Raw genomic sequence first — 14,814 nt, 5'->3', positions numbered from 1 at the left:
TAGAAACGTCAATAGTGTAGTTCAAATTTTTTTCTGGAGGGGCGTGGGGGCTGAGTTATAAAGCACTTAGCTTCCGAACTGAGGGCTTTTGAGTTCGAATCTTGGTAAAGCATGGGCATTCTTTTTGGTTTCGTGTTTTAGCACGCCTCTGAGTCCACCCAACTCTAATAGATACTTGAGATGAGTTGTGGAAAGAAAATGCAGTTGGTCGTTGTAATGGTGTCTTGACACCCTCGTAAACAGTCGGCATTAGAAAGAGATGACCTTCGCAAGCTCTGAGAGGGGTACTTCACTGTTAGCATTGCAAACAAAATTCCAACTTTAACAGAGCAAAGCAAACCAGAAACAAATATCTAAATTTTCTTTTTGAATCTATTATTGTTTTGCTTACGTAATAAAAAAAGGAACCCCTTTCAGGACTTGCAAAGCTCATCTCTTTATATTGCCTCAAGTTAAAGAGGGTATAGTGTGTCCAGCACAATGACTAACCGCCTTTACTTTCCCTTTCCCTAGCTTATGTTTACAGTTTTATACACTCAGAGTCTCAGAGGCGTCGTCAAAATCCCAAAGTTGAAAATCTTAGTCTTTCGTCTTTGCAAGGGTTGGACTTATAGACTATTGGTTTGGAGGCCAAACGTTTACCACTTGTCCACCCCGCCTCTGGTTGTTTTACCTGACAAGTATAAAACAATTCTTACATCATTATTATCTAATAAATAGACACCGCTGGGCTCAAGTCCCAAGGTCAAATGCGGTCGCTCACTTTGAACCACATTCCTGTTGCTGACTCTGCGGCCTACATGTCCTGGCAGATGTTGACGATAAAATGTCATTGACATTTTAGACACATAAATGTATTGATTGAAAAAAATGTCCATCTAAGCACGTACATACGCAGAGACAACTAATATGTCGGCAGTTTGGGGGCGACCCAATGCCTAAGTCACTCTTATGTGTCTGTATGTTACACATTTTGGGGGCGACCCAATGCTTAAGTCACTCTTATATGTCTGTATGTTACACATTTTAGGGGGCGACCCAATGCCTAAGTCACTCTTATATATCTGTATGTTACACATTTTGGGGGCGACCCAATGCCTAAGTCACTCTTATATGCCTGTATGTTACACATTTTAGGGGCGACCCAATGCCTAAGTCACTCTTATATGTCTGTATGTTACACATTTTGGGGGCGACCCAATGCCTAAGTCACTCCTATATGTCTGTATGTTACACATTTTGGGGGCGACCCAATGCCTTCTTCTACACGTTACTCTTCCCACTTCCCGTCCTCAGATCAAATTGAAACTTTGCACAATTATCCATAGTCAATAACAAAATCATTCAAAAAAATTAACTTATTGTTAATTAGTGGTCATTAATTTTGTATGGTTAACGCGGGAATGAGGCAGGCGGCTCGAACGTATATGTCTTCGTCTGGGTGAGTAAGGTGAGCGCCTTAAGTAAAAAAAATTGAAAAACACTGGTGTTTTGAGAAACATGTCGATTGAATCTGCGTTGTTAGGTTTTGTTGCTGTGAGGGCTCTTTTTTTTAACTAGCATTTTCTAAAAGGGCGCTTTCATCATAACAAATTGTCAATATTTTTTTTCCATTATTTAACGAATTTATATGAATGGTCTGCAAAGCTAAAATGTTTAGGTTATTATTTTGTTTGTTTGTAGGTTTTAATGTGAATATATTAAATATATGGCCTGAAAATATTGTACAGAACGAAAATATTTGCAACTAATATAGTCCTTACTCTTAGGCTAAAACACAAGGATATGTAGAATAGTCCTTACTCAATCATACTTTTTAAATATCAAAATAATTATATTAGGTAAAGGTCAATGCAGAAATGATAATTATAATTTGTTCATGATGTAAACATTTTTAAATCTTTGTAATTGTCTAAAAATTGGTGCCTATAGAGTTACTAAGAATTTTTATAAACAAATATACCTTCGGGTAGGATTGAAACATATGGTGAGCACCTATATGCATAAGTTTAATTAATTTGCAGCAGAACATTTGTAACGTATATATGCATAGTGAACTCTTCATTTGTGCGGTGCATTACTGGATTTTCAATGTCTTTTTATTGGATTAATTAGAATAGACTTTAGCAATTAATCTCTTATATCGTAGCATAAATACAAACTTACAGTTACTGCCTGGCTTTGACAAGAGAAACATCCTAGCTAGGGACAGTGGACATGGTCTTCATCTCTCATTGCGCGTTTTTAACGATGTAAAACTTAAATGCTGATATCACTGTCTGGACTGAGATGGTCAGTCTGGGTCTCCCGTTCACTTGGGAGGAGAAGGGGGTACTATTTAGGTTGTTCAATTCAAAGTTACTTTTGGTTCGTGTTTTATTTGTGATGAGACTTTGAATTCAATGTAGATCATAGTGAGACAGTCAGTGACATGTCTCAAATGTTAAACGAAGAGGTGTATTTGTCTTTATCCTATTATTGTGTGAGAGAAAATAGGTTTTTCTACTATAGGATATGTATATTAATTACAGTATTACAAATTAGTTGTTAGTTTCTTGGACGATTTCATGGTGCAGATGTCATAGTCATTCTCATTCAACCTTCACCATTAGTGTTCATAAATAAATTATAAATGTCAGTGAACTGGAGTTATCAAGTCTTTGTATTCAAGTGAGAACGATAGCAGTAAGACACCTCCAAATAATAAAGTATTTGACATTTACTAGTTACCATATCTTCTGTGATGTTTAACATCTTCATTAACAAACTCTACCTCCACCCTAAATTAACAAAGGCTTTGTAACACAACTTTTCAAGAACATACAGACATTACAGCATGGATAGCTTCCTATTATGTAGCCAAAACATTCACAGTATAATTAAGAAATTGTCTTATACTGTTGATATATTTCACAACACTGACATTACTAAAAATTGCCTTTATTGTTTTGAGAATAATGAACTATTTTCTATTATCTAAAGAAGTTAGCATAGTTGAAATGTTGGCATTATTGTCATAAATATCTGATGACGATTCTCTAGGATCACTTTTACCCCTTGAGTCTTTTTGTATTTCATTCTTATGATTTGCATTGGAAAAACTTTTATTTCCAGGCTCATGACTCATAATGTTTAAATATATCTTGTCATTTTTTAACTCTCTATTATCGTAGCAACCAAAAGATAGGTTTTGATTGTGTGTATCCGAAACCGCAACCTCATCATCATGAAACGAGGGATTTTCATGTTGACCATATTTGCTTTCATTTAAAACGAAATGCTCTGACTGCGGTTTATGATGACTGATGTCTGAATGTACACCTGGGTGGACTATGTCTGTTGAAGTTAATGACGGTTTATTTTCTTCATGAATATAAAATAAACTGTTATCATATAAGTACGAAAACGTTGATTCAGTCGAAGCTCTATTGCTTTTGACCCCAGTATAGTCATCATTGCTAGTTTCACTGTAATCGTGGTCTTTCAGAGAGTTCTCGACTTCCTTATGGCCTTGGGGTTTAATTTTATTTTGACAACTGTCAGAAGGACTACGTAAATTCATATACTTAGCAGACAGAGAATCAACTTTGTTGTTTGAAGTAGGCGAATGGGCGAGTCTCATTAAATCCGAATGGATTACAGCAGTATTAAAGTAGAGATCTGGATTTGCTGCTCTTTCTTGTGGAACATCCACACCATCAGGACCATTTACTTCCGAATAATAAACACTGGACTCTGGGCGCAGGGACATGCTTAGATCTGAAAAAACACTCTGCTGTGATTCTTGAGAGGAGAAGATTAACGGAGACGGTGTTTTGATTTTGCAAGGTGTTTCCGGGTGGGTGTAGTCTGCAAGTTGGGCGTAAGCCTTACAACTTCCAAAACTTCTTTCTTCGGTGACACTTTCAATAGATTCGTTAGAAGGATTAAATCTTTGTAAAGGTTTGCCTGTGCCATCAAACAACACGCTATCACGTAGACTGTTGGAAAGGATGTCTTCAAAGTTGGAATCAGAATGAGCTACTTCTACAACGCTGTAACTGCTAGAGCTCTCCTCCTTTGAAGGTTCAGAATTGACATGGGACACTTCTTCGTCCGGCTTCCCAGATAATGAGGCTAAAATGATGTAGTTTGTTTGATACATAATTTGAGAGTGTTCAAGCCGCTCAGCTCTCTGACCATTTCGAACGTCTTTGACATTTGAAGGATCGTTACTGCAGGAGGGAATTTCTTCGACATCTTCATTGGGGGAGCCAATTCTAGACGCAACATCCATGTTTCGGATTGGCCTCGGATCAGCACAAGCCTGACTGAGTCTGACTCCGAAATATCGCTCATACATGACTGAGAAGGAGGTGTGCATCTGACTTCTCTTCTTCTTCCAATAGCACAAGGTCAAGGCCGCGATAACCAGAAAACATATGACCCCAACTGTTATACAAATAATTAAGGTCATATTATTAACTTTCTCGTCCTTTCCTGGTGACGTAGAGCTAGGTATATCATGTATTTTAGCAGTAGAGCTGGAAGACATAATATTAGTTGTGCTTTCCGAAGTTGCTTCACTTTCAACCGTTGTGCTGGATGTAGTGGTGACAGAAGTCGATTCCAAAGAAGTCGATGACAAGGAAGTCGATGACAAGGAAGTCGATGACAAGGAAGTAGATTTCGTCAAAGGTGAAGAAGACTGATTCATTTTACTGTATCTGCAAAGAAAAACAAATACAGAATAATAATAGTAATAATAATAATGATAATAATAAATGTACAAAATGTGTGTCCCACTTATTATACATGGATGATCTAAAGCTATATGCAGAAACCGAGCAAAAATTACACACCTTAATCAAAACGGTAAAATGCTTTAGTGACGATATCTGTATGTTTTTTCTGCCTGGATAAGTGTGGCATCATAAGCATTAAAAAGGGCAAGGCAACGAACACCAACATTGAATTTGAAGGCATCGAGGAATTGAACTCCGCCTCTATTTATAAATATCTTGGAATAAACCAGAATGCCAAGATAAACCATACGAAATTAAAAGAGGACTTTCTTGGCAAATATAGGCAAAGAGTTAATAAATTCCTCAACACCAAACTGTCTGGCAGTAATCTCATCACTGCAATAAACAGCTGGGCCGTCCCAGTGCTCCTTTACACGTTCGGTGTGATCAAATGGACTGACACCGACCTACATGACATTGAAAGACTCACTAGAAAATTACTAACCAAGTTTCGATGCCTACACCCCAAGTCCTCCACCATAAGGTTATACCTGCCCAGGAAGGATGGGGGTCGTGGATAGCAGAACATCTTCAAATTGTGTAAGATGCAAGTTTAAAAAATACGATCAAAGCTGCTCGCCTCCAGCAACAAATTAGTTTCCTTCCTTCCAGCTTCATTACATGGGGACAACATCGACAAGGCTGCTTCCTTAACATGGCTCAAAGCAATACAGGACAGGGTAATCAGGACAAAAAATTACGAGAAGCATATCCTGAAACTCAATGTTGTCGACAAATGCCGAAAATGTGGAAATGTAGGCGAGTCGATTGAACACATTATGGCAGGATGTCCAGCCCTATCAGAATCAGCCTACCTAGGTCGCCATAACCAAGTTACAAAGTTAATACACCAACACCTAAGTCCAGCACCTGGCCTGCTCGTGTGGCTTAGATATTAAGCCCGGCGAAACTGCTCTTACTAACAGGTGAAGGGGTGAAGGCGGATACCTGGCGCCACCAAACCGGGAGCTTCGGGCAGATGGAGCTCGTCAGCCTAGTAAGGCAGTTCATCTAGGAGAGGGGTACTCTGACTTCAAACCCCCGCTGCCTTGCGGTACTGAGGCTTCAGGAGACAACCTCGAGGAGAAATCAGGAGTGAAGCCCCTTAGGCGTTGGGAGTATCAGCTGCGAAATTCCCTCCGGCAGCTTCTGCAACTGAGATGGTGCCAAATGTAATGCGATGCGTTCCTTTGGATCACATCAGCAAGGTCGAGAGAGGAATCATGACGCATGGGCCACCCATGAACCCTTTATCCAAGGCCCAGGAATGCGCCCCGGAGAGGAAACTCTGGTGCTGCTGCAAAGCGGCTAAAACAACACGGGAGACAACAGTTACGGTTTATAAGTCCAACTTGATTGGCGTAATGTATGGACGCCACGGGTTGTCTCTGACGGTGGGAGAGGTCTTCTCGCCTCACTGATCAGCTACCGCCCGCCTCAACCTGGGCAGCCCCCAGTCAGTTAGGTGCTGATCCGCCACAGCCTGCCTGCTCTAATGGGTGCTTAGAGCTTAGTTTAAAACGACAAGTAGGCTGGAAACTTGCACCAAGCAACAAAAGAAGAAAAATTAAACTGAAAAAGAAAATCCCTGTCATGCGACTGGCCACTTGGAATGTCAGGACATTGTGTCCTGGTCTCACTGATGATCTAAGGCAGATCGACGATGCAAGGAAGACGGCAGTTATAAACAACGAGCTAAAAAGGCTACATATTGACATTGCAGCCCTGCAAGAAACCCGACTGGCCGAAAACGGCATGCTCCGCGAGACTGACTACACTTTCTTTTGGAAAGGGAAGGCACAGGATGAGACTCGAATACATGGTGTGGGCTTTGCTGTCAAGAACAGTCTTCTTCCCATGATAGTCCCTCCAGTTGGTGGCTCGGAACGGCTACTAAGCATAAGTATGATGACAGCATCTGGAAAAGTCACTCTAATTAGTGCCTATGCCCCCACACTATGCTCGCTTCAGGAGGACAAAGACAAGTTCTATGAAGACCTCAAAGAAGCCATTGCAAACATTCCTCAAAAAGAACATATGATCCTTCTAGGTGACTTCAATGCCAGAGTAGGATCAGATCACACTACCTGGCCAGACTGTCTTGGGCTTTTTGGAATCGGAAAGATGAATGAGAACGGACAAAGACTGCTTGAATTCTGCACATACCATAAGCTCTGCATTACCAACACATACTTCAGAACAAAGCCACAGCACTGTGTCTCATGGAGGCACCCTAGGTCTGGGCACTGGCACCAGCTGGATATGATACTGACACGAAAAAAGGACATTGGAAATATACTGCTGACACGTAGCTACCAAAGTGCGGATTGTGATACTGATCATACTTTAGTGTCCTGCCGGACAAGACTGCTGCCAACTAAGATCCACACTTCACAGGGAAAAAGAAAATCACGCCTGAATACTACTAGCACAAAAAATCCTGATCTTTGCACCGAATTTGAGAACAAATTAGAGGAAGCTTTTAAAAACTTCTCTGTGACTGAGGTAGAAAAAAGCTGGACGTTTATGCGTGATACAATCTACCAAACATCATCACTGGTCTTTGGAAACAAAACCAAGAAAAGCGAAGACTGGTTTGAAGCTAGTCTACCAGAAATGGAAACTGCCACTACGAACAAGAGAGCAGCCATGCTAATCTACAAGAAGGATCCCACCCCAAGCAACTTAAAAAGGCTCAGAGCTGCACGTAACAATGCCCAAAGAGTAGCGAGACAATGTGCTAACAAATACTGGCAGGAGCTATGCGAAGATATTCAATCTTGTGCCGACTGTGGTAACATAAGAGGACTATATGAGGGCATGAGAAAAGCCTTTGGACCTCACACCAGCAAGTGTGCTCCGCTCAAGTCAAAAGATGGCTCAATCATCAGCGATCGTGCGCTGCAAATGGAACGATGGGTAGAACACTATGCAGAACTCTACCAGATTGAAAACGCCATCTCACCAAATGCTGTTTCCAACTTCCCATCACTTCAAGTTTTGACGGAATTAGACGAAACGCCCTCAGTAAAGGAGCTGAGCATTGCCATTGACATGCTTGCACATGGGAAAACACCCGGAGGAGATGGCATTCCTGCTGAAGTAATTCAGGCTGGAAAACATGCCCTAATCAAACCACTCCATGAACTGCTAAGCTTGTGCTGGGAACAAGGAATGGTCCCCCAGGAATTGAAAGACTCCAACATTGTTACAATTTATAAAAATAAAGGCGACCGCTCTGATTGTAACAATTACAGAGGCATCTCACTGCTTAGCATAGTCGGAAAGGCTTTTGCTAGAGTATTACTAAAGCGATTACAGATCCTGGCAGATCGTGTTTATCCAGAGTCGCAGTGTGGCTTTAGGGCAGGTAGATCTACAACAGATATGATTTTCTCTCTTCGGCAGCTACAGGAGAAGAGCAGAGAACAAAAGCAGCCCCTCTTCATAGCATTTATTGATTTGACCAAGGCCTTTGACCTTGTTAGCAGAAGCGGTCTGTTTGCTGTACTAGAGAGAATCGGCTGCCCAAATAAGTTAAGAAAACTAGTGTCAGCTTTTCACGAAAATATGCAGGGCACCGTTCAGTTTGAAAGTTCTTCCTCCAGGCCATTCTCCATTAAGAGCGGTGTCAAACAAGGATGTGTACTGGCCTCTACACTATTTGGCATCTTCTTCTCAGTCGTACTATCCAGTGCTTTTAAATCCCTGGAAGACGTAATATACATCCATAGCAGATCCGATGGAAGGCTCTTTAACCTGGCACGTCTTAAAGCCAAAACGAAAAGGCGTCGTATCTTGATAAGGGAGCTGCTGTTTGCCAATGACGCGGCACTCGTATCTCACTCACAAGGAGGTCTACAGAAGCTAGTGAACGCCTTAGCAGCTGCTTGTCAAGAGTTTAGCCTTACTATAAGCCTCTCCAAGACCGAAATCCTGGCACAAGACGTCGCAGAAATACCTATAATACAAATTGGGAACCACACCCTTTCAGTGGTGCAGGAATTTACCTACTTGGGTTCAACAATTGTCAGTAACCTAGACTTAGACATAGAGCTGACAAAAAGGATAGGAAAAGCTACCACAGCATTGGCAAAACTCTCCAAGCGCGTCTGGGAAAATGGTAAATTGACCACAGCGACCAAAATCCTAGTCTACAACGCCTGTGTTGTGAGCACTCTCCTTTATGGCAGTGAGAGCTGGTCAACATACATGTACCAAGAGCACAGATTGAATAGTTTCCACTTGCGCTGCCTGAGACGCATAATGGGCATCTCTTGGAGGGACCATGTCTCCAATCAGGAAGTTTTAAGATTGGCCAATATGAACAGCATGTATGCTCTCCTGACACAAAGAAGATTACGCTGGCTCGGGCATGTCACCCGCATGCCAGATGGCAGAATCCCGAAAGATATCTTATATGCTGAGCTTGTGGAAGGAGTCAGACCCAAGGGCCGCCCAAGACTAACATATAGAGATGTCTGCAAGCGAGACATGAGAGCCTCAGGCATCAGCGAAAGTATGTGGGAAAACATAGCCAAAGACCGGAGTGCATGGAGACAGACTGTGCGTGCTGGGACAACCCTTGCTGAGAACAAAAGAATTGAAGCGGCTTTAATCAAGAGGGATAAAAAGAAAGCTGCCCTGTCTGCTAGCCCTAAATCAGAGGCATACACATGTACGAATTGTGGCAAAGTCTGCCGTTCTAGAATTGGCTTGATTAGCCACACCAGATTCTGCCCCGTCTCAAGATTAAGCCAAAACCAGTGACTCATTTGGGCGCATCCATTGCCTTTCGAGACAAAAGGAGCCATATATATACACCAACACCTGGCTTTGACGTACAAATTGATCGGTAAGGACACTCCCCCTTATTATAAATACTCTCCGCAAGAGGTTCTCGAGTCTACTGAACATCTGCTGTACTTGGATAGGCCTATTCTGACCGACAAAACGCTAGATTTCAATCGCCCGGATCGGATCTGCTGTTCATCGATAAAAAAGAAAAAACCGCTACCATTATCGATATCGCAGTACCACTGTCTCACAATTTAAGAAAAACTGAGATAGAAAAACAAAGAAAATATGGGAACCTAGGTTTGGAGATTAAGCGTCTATGGAAATTGTCCAAAATAACAATATACCCCATTTTTATATCAACCGAGGGGATAATAACAACTGACATCACAGACACCTTCAAGGCCCTTAACATTCCTAGGAACATCTTCGTTGCTTGTCAGAGGGCGGTACTGCTGCAGACCTGCCACATCACTAGAAAATTCCTCAGTGGAAACTGTTAAAGGGACTACGATGAATTTTGTTTCTCTTTAGCGAAACTCGACCCTGGCAGCGCCAGAGAATGACTACTTGTTCATTTCTAACATAATTATAATAATTTAATTTATATAGCGCTTTAACAAACAAACTTTAGGCTCAGGGCGCTGTGATAACATAACAAACATAAACAGGAGAGCTGAAATGACTAACTAATCAAAAAAAGTTATAAACAGGTAGGTCTTAATGTTCTTCTTGGATGAAGTGTAGCATGTTGTCTGTCTGAGATCAATGGGGAGTGAGTTCCAAACCGTATCCGAGCACTGAAAAAGCCCGCAGACCGTAGCTTTTGAGGGAGAAACGTTTTCTTTCTGTGAGGGACATATAGAGTGATCAGTTCGCTAAAGGTAAAAGGGTATTGAATTATTATAGATGCACTGATAACAAAGTGTGGCCACCTTGTAGTCGATTCTCTCTTTCACAGGAAGCCAATGGAGTGGGCGCAAGAGGGTAGTAGCAGAATCTCGTCTAATTTTTTTTTAGGACTATTGTTCTAAATTCGTTGCAGCTTGGCTATTTTGTCATCGGGTATACCCGTTAGCACGGCGTTGCAGTAGTCAAGGCGGCAGAGTATGAATGCCACAGTTAGCTTTTTTTTTAAATGACCCCGTTGTTCAATATTGTTGAATCTGGCTTAATCTAAAAGATAAAGACCTTAGCAGAGCTAACTTATGTCTGGATCGAAAAACAAAACTACTTTTAAATTTTGAATAATGTGTAATAAAGACTAATTATAGGAAGAATAAAACGTCTAAATAAACAAGCAAAATATAAAAATCCTTTTTTTTAAAAAAAAAAAAAGCTTATCTGAAGGGGAAGAACTCCGTCTTTAAAACTATATCCAACAATAATGTACTAGTTATTTCCTTCAATTTCAAAAAAATAATTAATTACCAATAATTAATCGACTAATTGAGTGTTTTTGTTTATTGATGAATGTTATGGTAGGTAAAATAAATAATTGTTTTAAGTATCAACTTGATCGGAGTATGAGTGAGGGAGAAATAGCGTTAACAATTATGTATGGGGATTCAACCCAACAAATTTAGCCATATCTGTAAATACTGAAGAATTAGTTTCCCTTCTTGCTGTTAAACAAAATAATGTATATTAATTTTTTAAATTTATTTTTAAGTTTTAACAAACTCAGATACGTGCCATTTTAGATTTTAAGACGAATTTCTACAAAAATCAGGAAATGGATAGGGATGTTACAACTTCCGTCGACACGCCCACTTTTTCAATGTAAAGACTTTTTTCTAGAATGTATTTGCTGTGTCTCTGAAGCAAGCCAAAAAATAAACTCAATAATTTAATACTTCATTGTAATAGAGTTATTATTATTCGGAGTGTATGCAGCCCTACAGAAAACATTTGATTGCTTTTAAAATAAATACTTTTTAGGGGCGAGGAGGAGGCGATGGGTATTCAGTGTTATGAAAAATTCTAGAAAGGGTACGCATAGATGAAAAGTTTGGGAAACACTGGTTTAGATCATCACAGGCTAGCAATGCATTCTTTTTTGTTTTGATAACTTCTTAGAAAACTTCATCAAAGAATCGAGAATGAGCTGTAATATTGAAATATTAGTTATATGTGTTATTTTTATGCTTAATTATTTTAATGTATTTTTTTGTTTTGTATAATTCTTTAATATTTGTTTATGAAACAATTGTTCAGAACTATGGTCTATACTAATAGTGTAGCAGAAAAGATCTGTGCAAGAGTGTTGCTCGACCTACTACACCAGTCTTTAGTGGACGAGGTCTTATCTTAAAGCCAATGTGGTTTCAGAGCCGGTAGAGGTACATCTGACATGATATTTGTTCTGTGACAACTACAAGAAAAATGCAAAGAGCAGAACCTAAACCTGTACGCTGCCTTTGTGGACCTCACCAAGGCATTCGACGATGGTTTGTGGATGATTTAGGCTAGACTGGGATGCCTACCTACGTTCCTATCCATTCTCAAATAGTTTCACGTAGGACAAAGAGGCCATATCAAACACAATGGTGCCATTTCTGATCCCTTCCCAATAGAAAATGGCGTGAAGCAGGGCTGTGTACTTGCCCCTACTCTGTTCGCTAATTTCTTTAGCGTAATGCTGGGTCAAATGAGGCAGCGATTGCATGAAGACATCTACATCCGGTTTCGTTCTGACGGCAATGTGTTCAATCTTCGACGTCTACAATCCCATACAAAATCAAAGGAGATGGTCATAACGGAGCTTCTCTATGCCGATGATTGCGCCCTGCTAGCTCACAATGAACATGAACTTCAGAACGCGGTAAACGAATTCACAAACGCTGCCGCCACTATCGGTCTATCTATAAACCTCGGGACAACAGAAGTCATGTTCCAGAAGTCACCCAACAAAACCTACTCAGCCCCAAGGATCTCCGTAAAAGGGCATCCCCTTAACGTGGTAGACCACTTCACATATCTAGGTAGTATAGTGTCAAATGACGCCTCACTTTCAAGGGAATTTGATAACCGTCTGGCCAGGGCTAGTAGCTCTTTTGGACGGCTTCAGGCGAGAGTTTGGAAGAACAAATCTATCCGCCTGCCTACAAAAACCAATGTCTACCAAACGATGGTTCTCTCAACCCTTCTATATGGCTCTGAGACATGGACACTATATAAAAAACAACTAAGACTTCTTGAGCGCTTTCACCAAAGAAGTGTGCGCTTCATCAAGGACATACGGTGGCAGGACCACACTACAAACAGCGATGTCTTTGCGAACGCCGGTATGGAAAGTATAGAGAGACTTCTTATGGTCCGACAGCTCTGCTGGGCAGGGCACGTATCAAGTCTTTTTTGTGCTAAAAGGTGGTCGACGTAACAGAGGCGCCCCACGGAAATTCTTCATAGACCAGCTTAGGCGTCAACTTTCCTTGGCTGACATAAAAGAGAGCACCTTGCTGCATGCGCCGTCGGAACGAGATAGCTGGAGGTCACTCATGAAGGCCGCGGGATACACATTTGAGACCAAAAGAAAATCTGCAGCCTAGGACAAACGCAGACGACGAAAACAAAATCTAAATCGACCACCTGCGGACAATGGTTATGCTTGCCCTGGATGTGGCAGCTGAGGCTACGCAGCCACGGGAAATACTGCATTCCTCACTAATCTTCGGACTCGAAGACAAGCCTTATTATTATTATTGTAATTCTTACATTGCTAATATTATTAACACGAAAACATAATACCGTATTGAATATAATAAATTCACTATTTTAATGTCTCAATTTGTAATTTTAATCTATATTTGACATAAATTGCTCAATAGTAAATCAAAGGCGTTGCACTTCTATTTCTAACATCAGTAAATTGATAGATTCATCATTTTTAGTAAATGATAATCGCTACGTTAATTTCAAAATAAAAAATCACTCACATGCAAACTTAATCAGGACTGTCCTTTGCTATTAGGTCACTTTTTTTCCAAATTGCTTAGAAACTCAGCACCAGTTTCACTCATAATTCCAACTGCCAATAGTTTGAATCCTCTTTATCAAATATAACAGTAGACCATTATAATAAATGTTAAAATAGACAGCAAGCGTAGTTTGCCGTATTCCCTCAAATGGCTTGACCTATATCCGTTTACTCCTCTCTTATATACACAAACAAATATCATGTATACCTGCAGAAGGAAGTGACGAAGACAAAACAACCAAAGATAGAAATTGTTCTTAGAAAGACAAAAAAAAAGATCCAACTTTAACTAATGGACACGATTATGTTGATCCTCTGGGCGTGTGCTTCTTAGATGATAAGACCGCGAACTTTAAGGAGCCTGCAGATGTAAAACTATCTGAACATGTGATACTCCAGGTCAAAATTCGAGCTTTAAGAGTTCAGTCACACAACAGGATTTTATACGCTGCGTGATAATCATTGATGCACAACCATGTCGAAAAGGTGCATCTGAAAGAATTCCGGTGTTTTCCGAGTGTGTGGGTGTGTTTGTGTGGTGTGTGTGTGGTGTGTGTGTGGTGTGTGTGTGTGATATTGTCTCCGTGTTCAACCACAAAAGACTCCTCTGTCTAACAAAATACCAATTCATTAGTCCGTGTTCAAAGGTACTGTGGTAATACGAAGAAGACGGAGATGGAACGTTTTTTTTTAAATACAACAAGGCTTATAGAATTATAAAATAATATATAGATAAGATAAAATAATTTGTATTGGTTCAATCTAATGGAAATTCAGTTTAACTACAACCGACCACCTCAGCGTAACTACTATCACAATAACAATATACAACATTCACACACGAAAAAAATAACACACTCACAGCCAGCGCTTTTTGAGTTAGACTTCTATATACTTCTCGATGACGACAGGTGACGTAGTGTAACAAGCAGTCCTAATGTGGATAAAGGAGACAGCGGTATTTAACTTTGTATATATGTTATATGTGTATATTGTGACTTTTTGTTGTCTCAATGGCATAGCAAGGTACCCGAGGGCCCGGGTTCAAGAATATGTTGGTGCCCCCCCCCTCTTACTTTTTACTTTTATAGTATTACTAGTCGACCGGCGGCGTAGCATACGCATACGCCGCTATTTTGCAGGGCCAGCCTTAGGCCAATGCAACCTATGTGACCGCAGTGGGTCCAGCACCCGCGCAAATTTTAGGTGTATAAATTATTAATTTAAACCATTTTATAACTTATAACAGATTTC

At 40.5% G+C, this 14,814-nt stretch overlaps 2 protein-coding genes across 2 annotated transcripts in view; one reads left to right on the top strand and one right to left on the bottom strand.

The window, feature by feature from the left end:
* The window catches only part of LOC106051898 (putative amine oxidase [copper-containing]), a 40,752-nt gene that overhangs the window by 3,999 nt on the left and 21,939 nt on the right, over positions 1 to 14,814 (top strand). The window lies entirely within an intron of this gene.
* On the bottom strand, positions 2,925 to 14,043 carry LOC106051900 (serine-rich adhesin for platelets-like). The gene is made up of 2 exons (XM_013207114.2): positions 13,520 to 14,043; positions 2,925 to 4,706 (listed from the first exon to the last, which is right to left on the bottom strand). The coding sequence occupies exon 2, from the start codon at positions 4,694 to 4,696 to the stop codon at positions 2,963 to 2,965; it is 1,734 nt and encodes a 577-aa protein (XP_013062568.2). The 5' UTR covers positions 4,697 to 4,706; positions 13,520 to 14,043; the 3' UTR covers positions 2,925 to 2,962.

Source organism: Biomphalaria glabrata, chromosome 11 (genome assembly GCF_947242115.1).
Source record: "Biomphalaria glabrata chromosome 11, xgBioGlab47.1, whole genome shotgun sequence".
Classification (NCBI taxonomy): Eukaryota; Metazoa; Mollusca; class Gastropoda; family Planorbidae; genus Biomphalaria; species Biomphalaria glabrata.
This window is presented reverse-complemented; position numbering and strand designations above follow the sequence as displayed.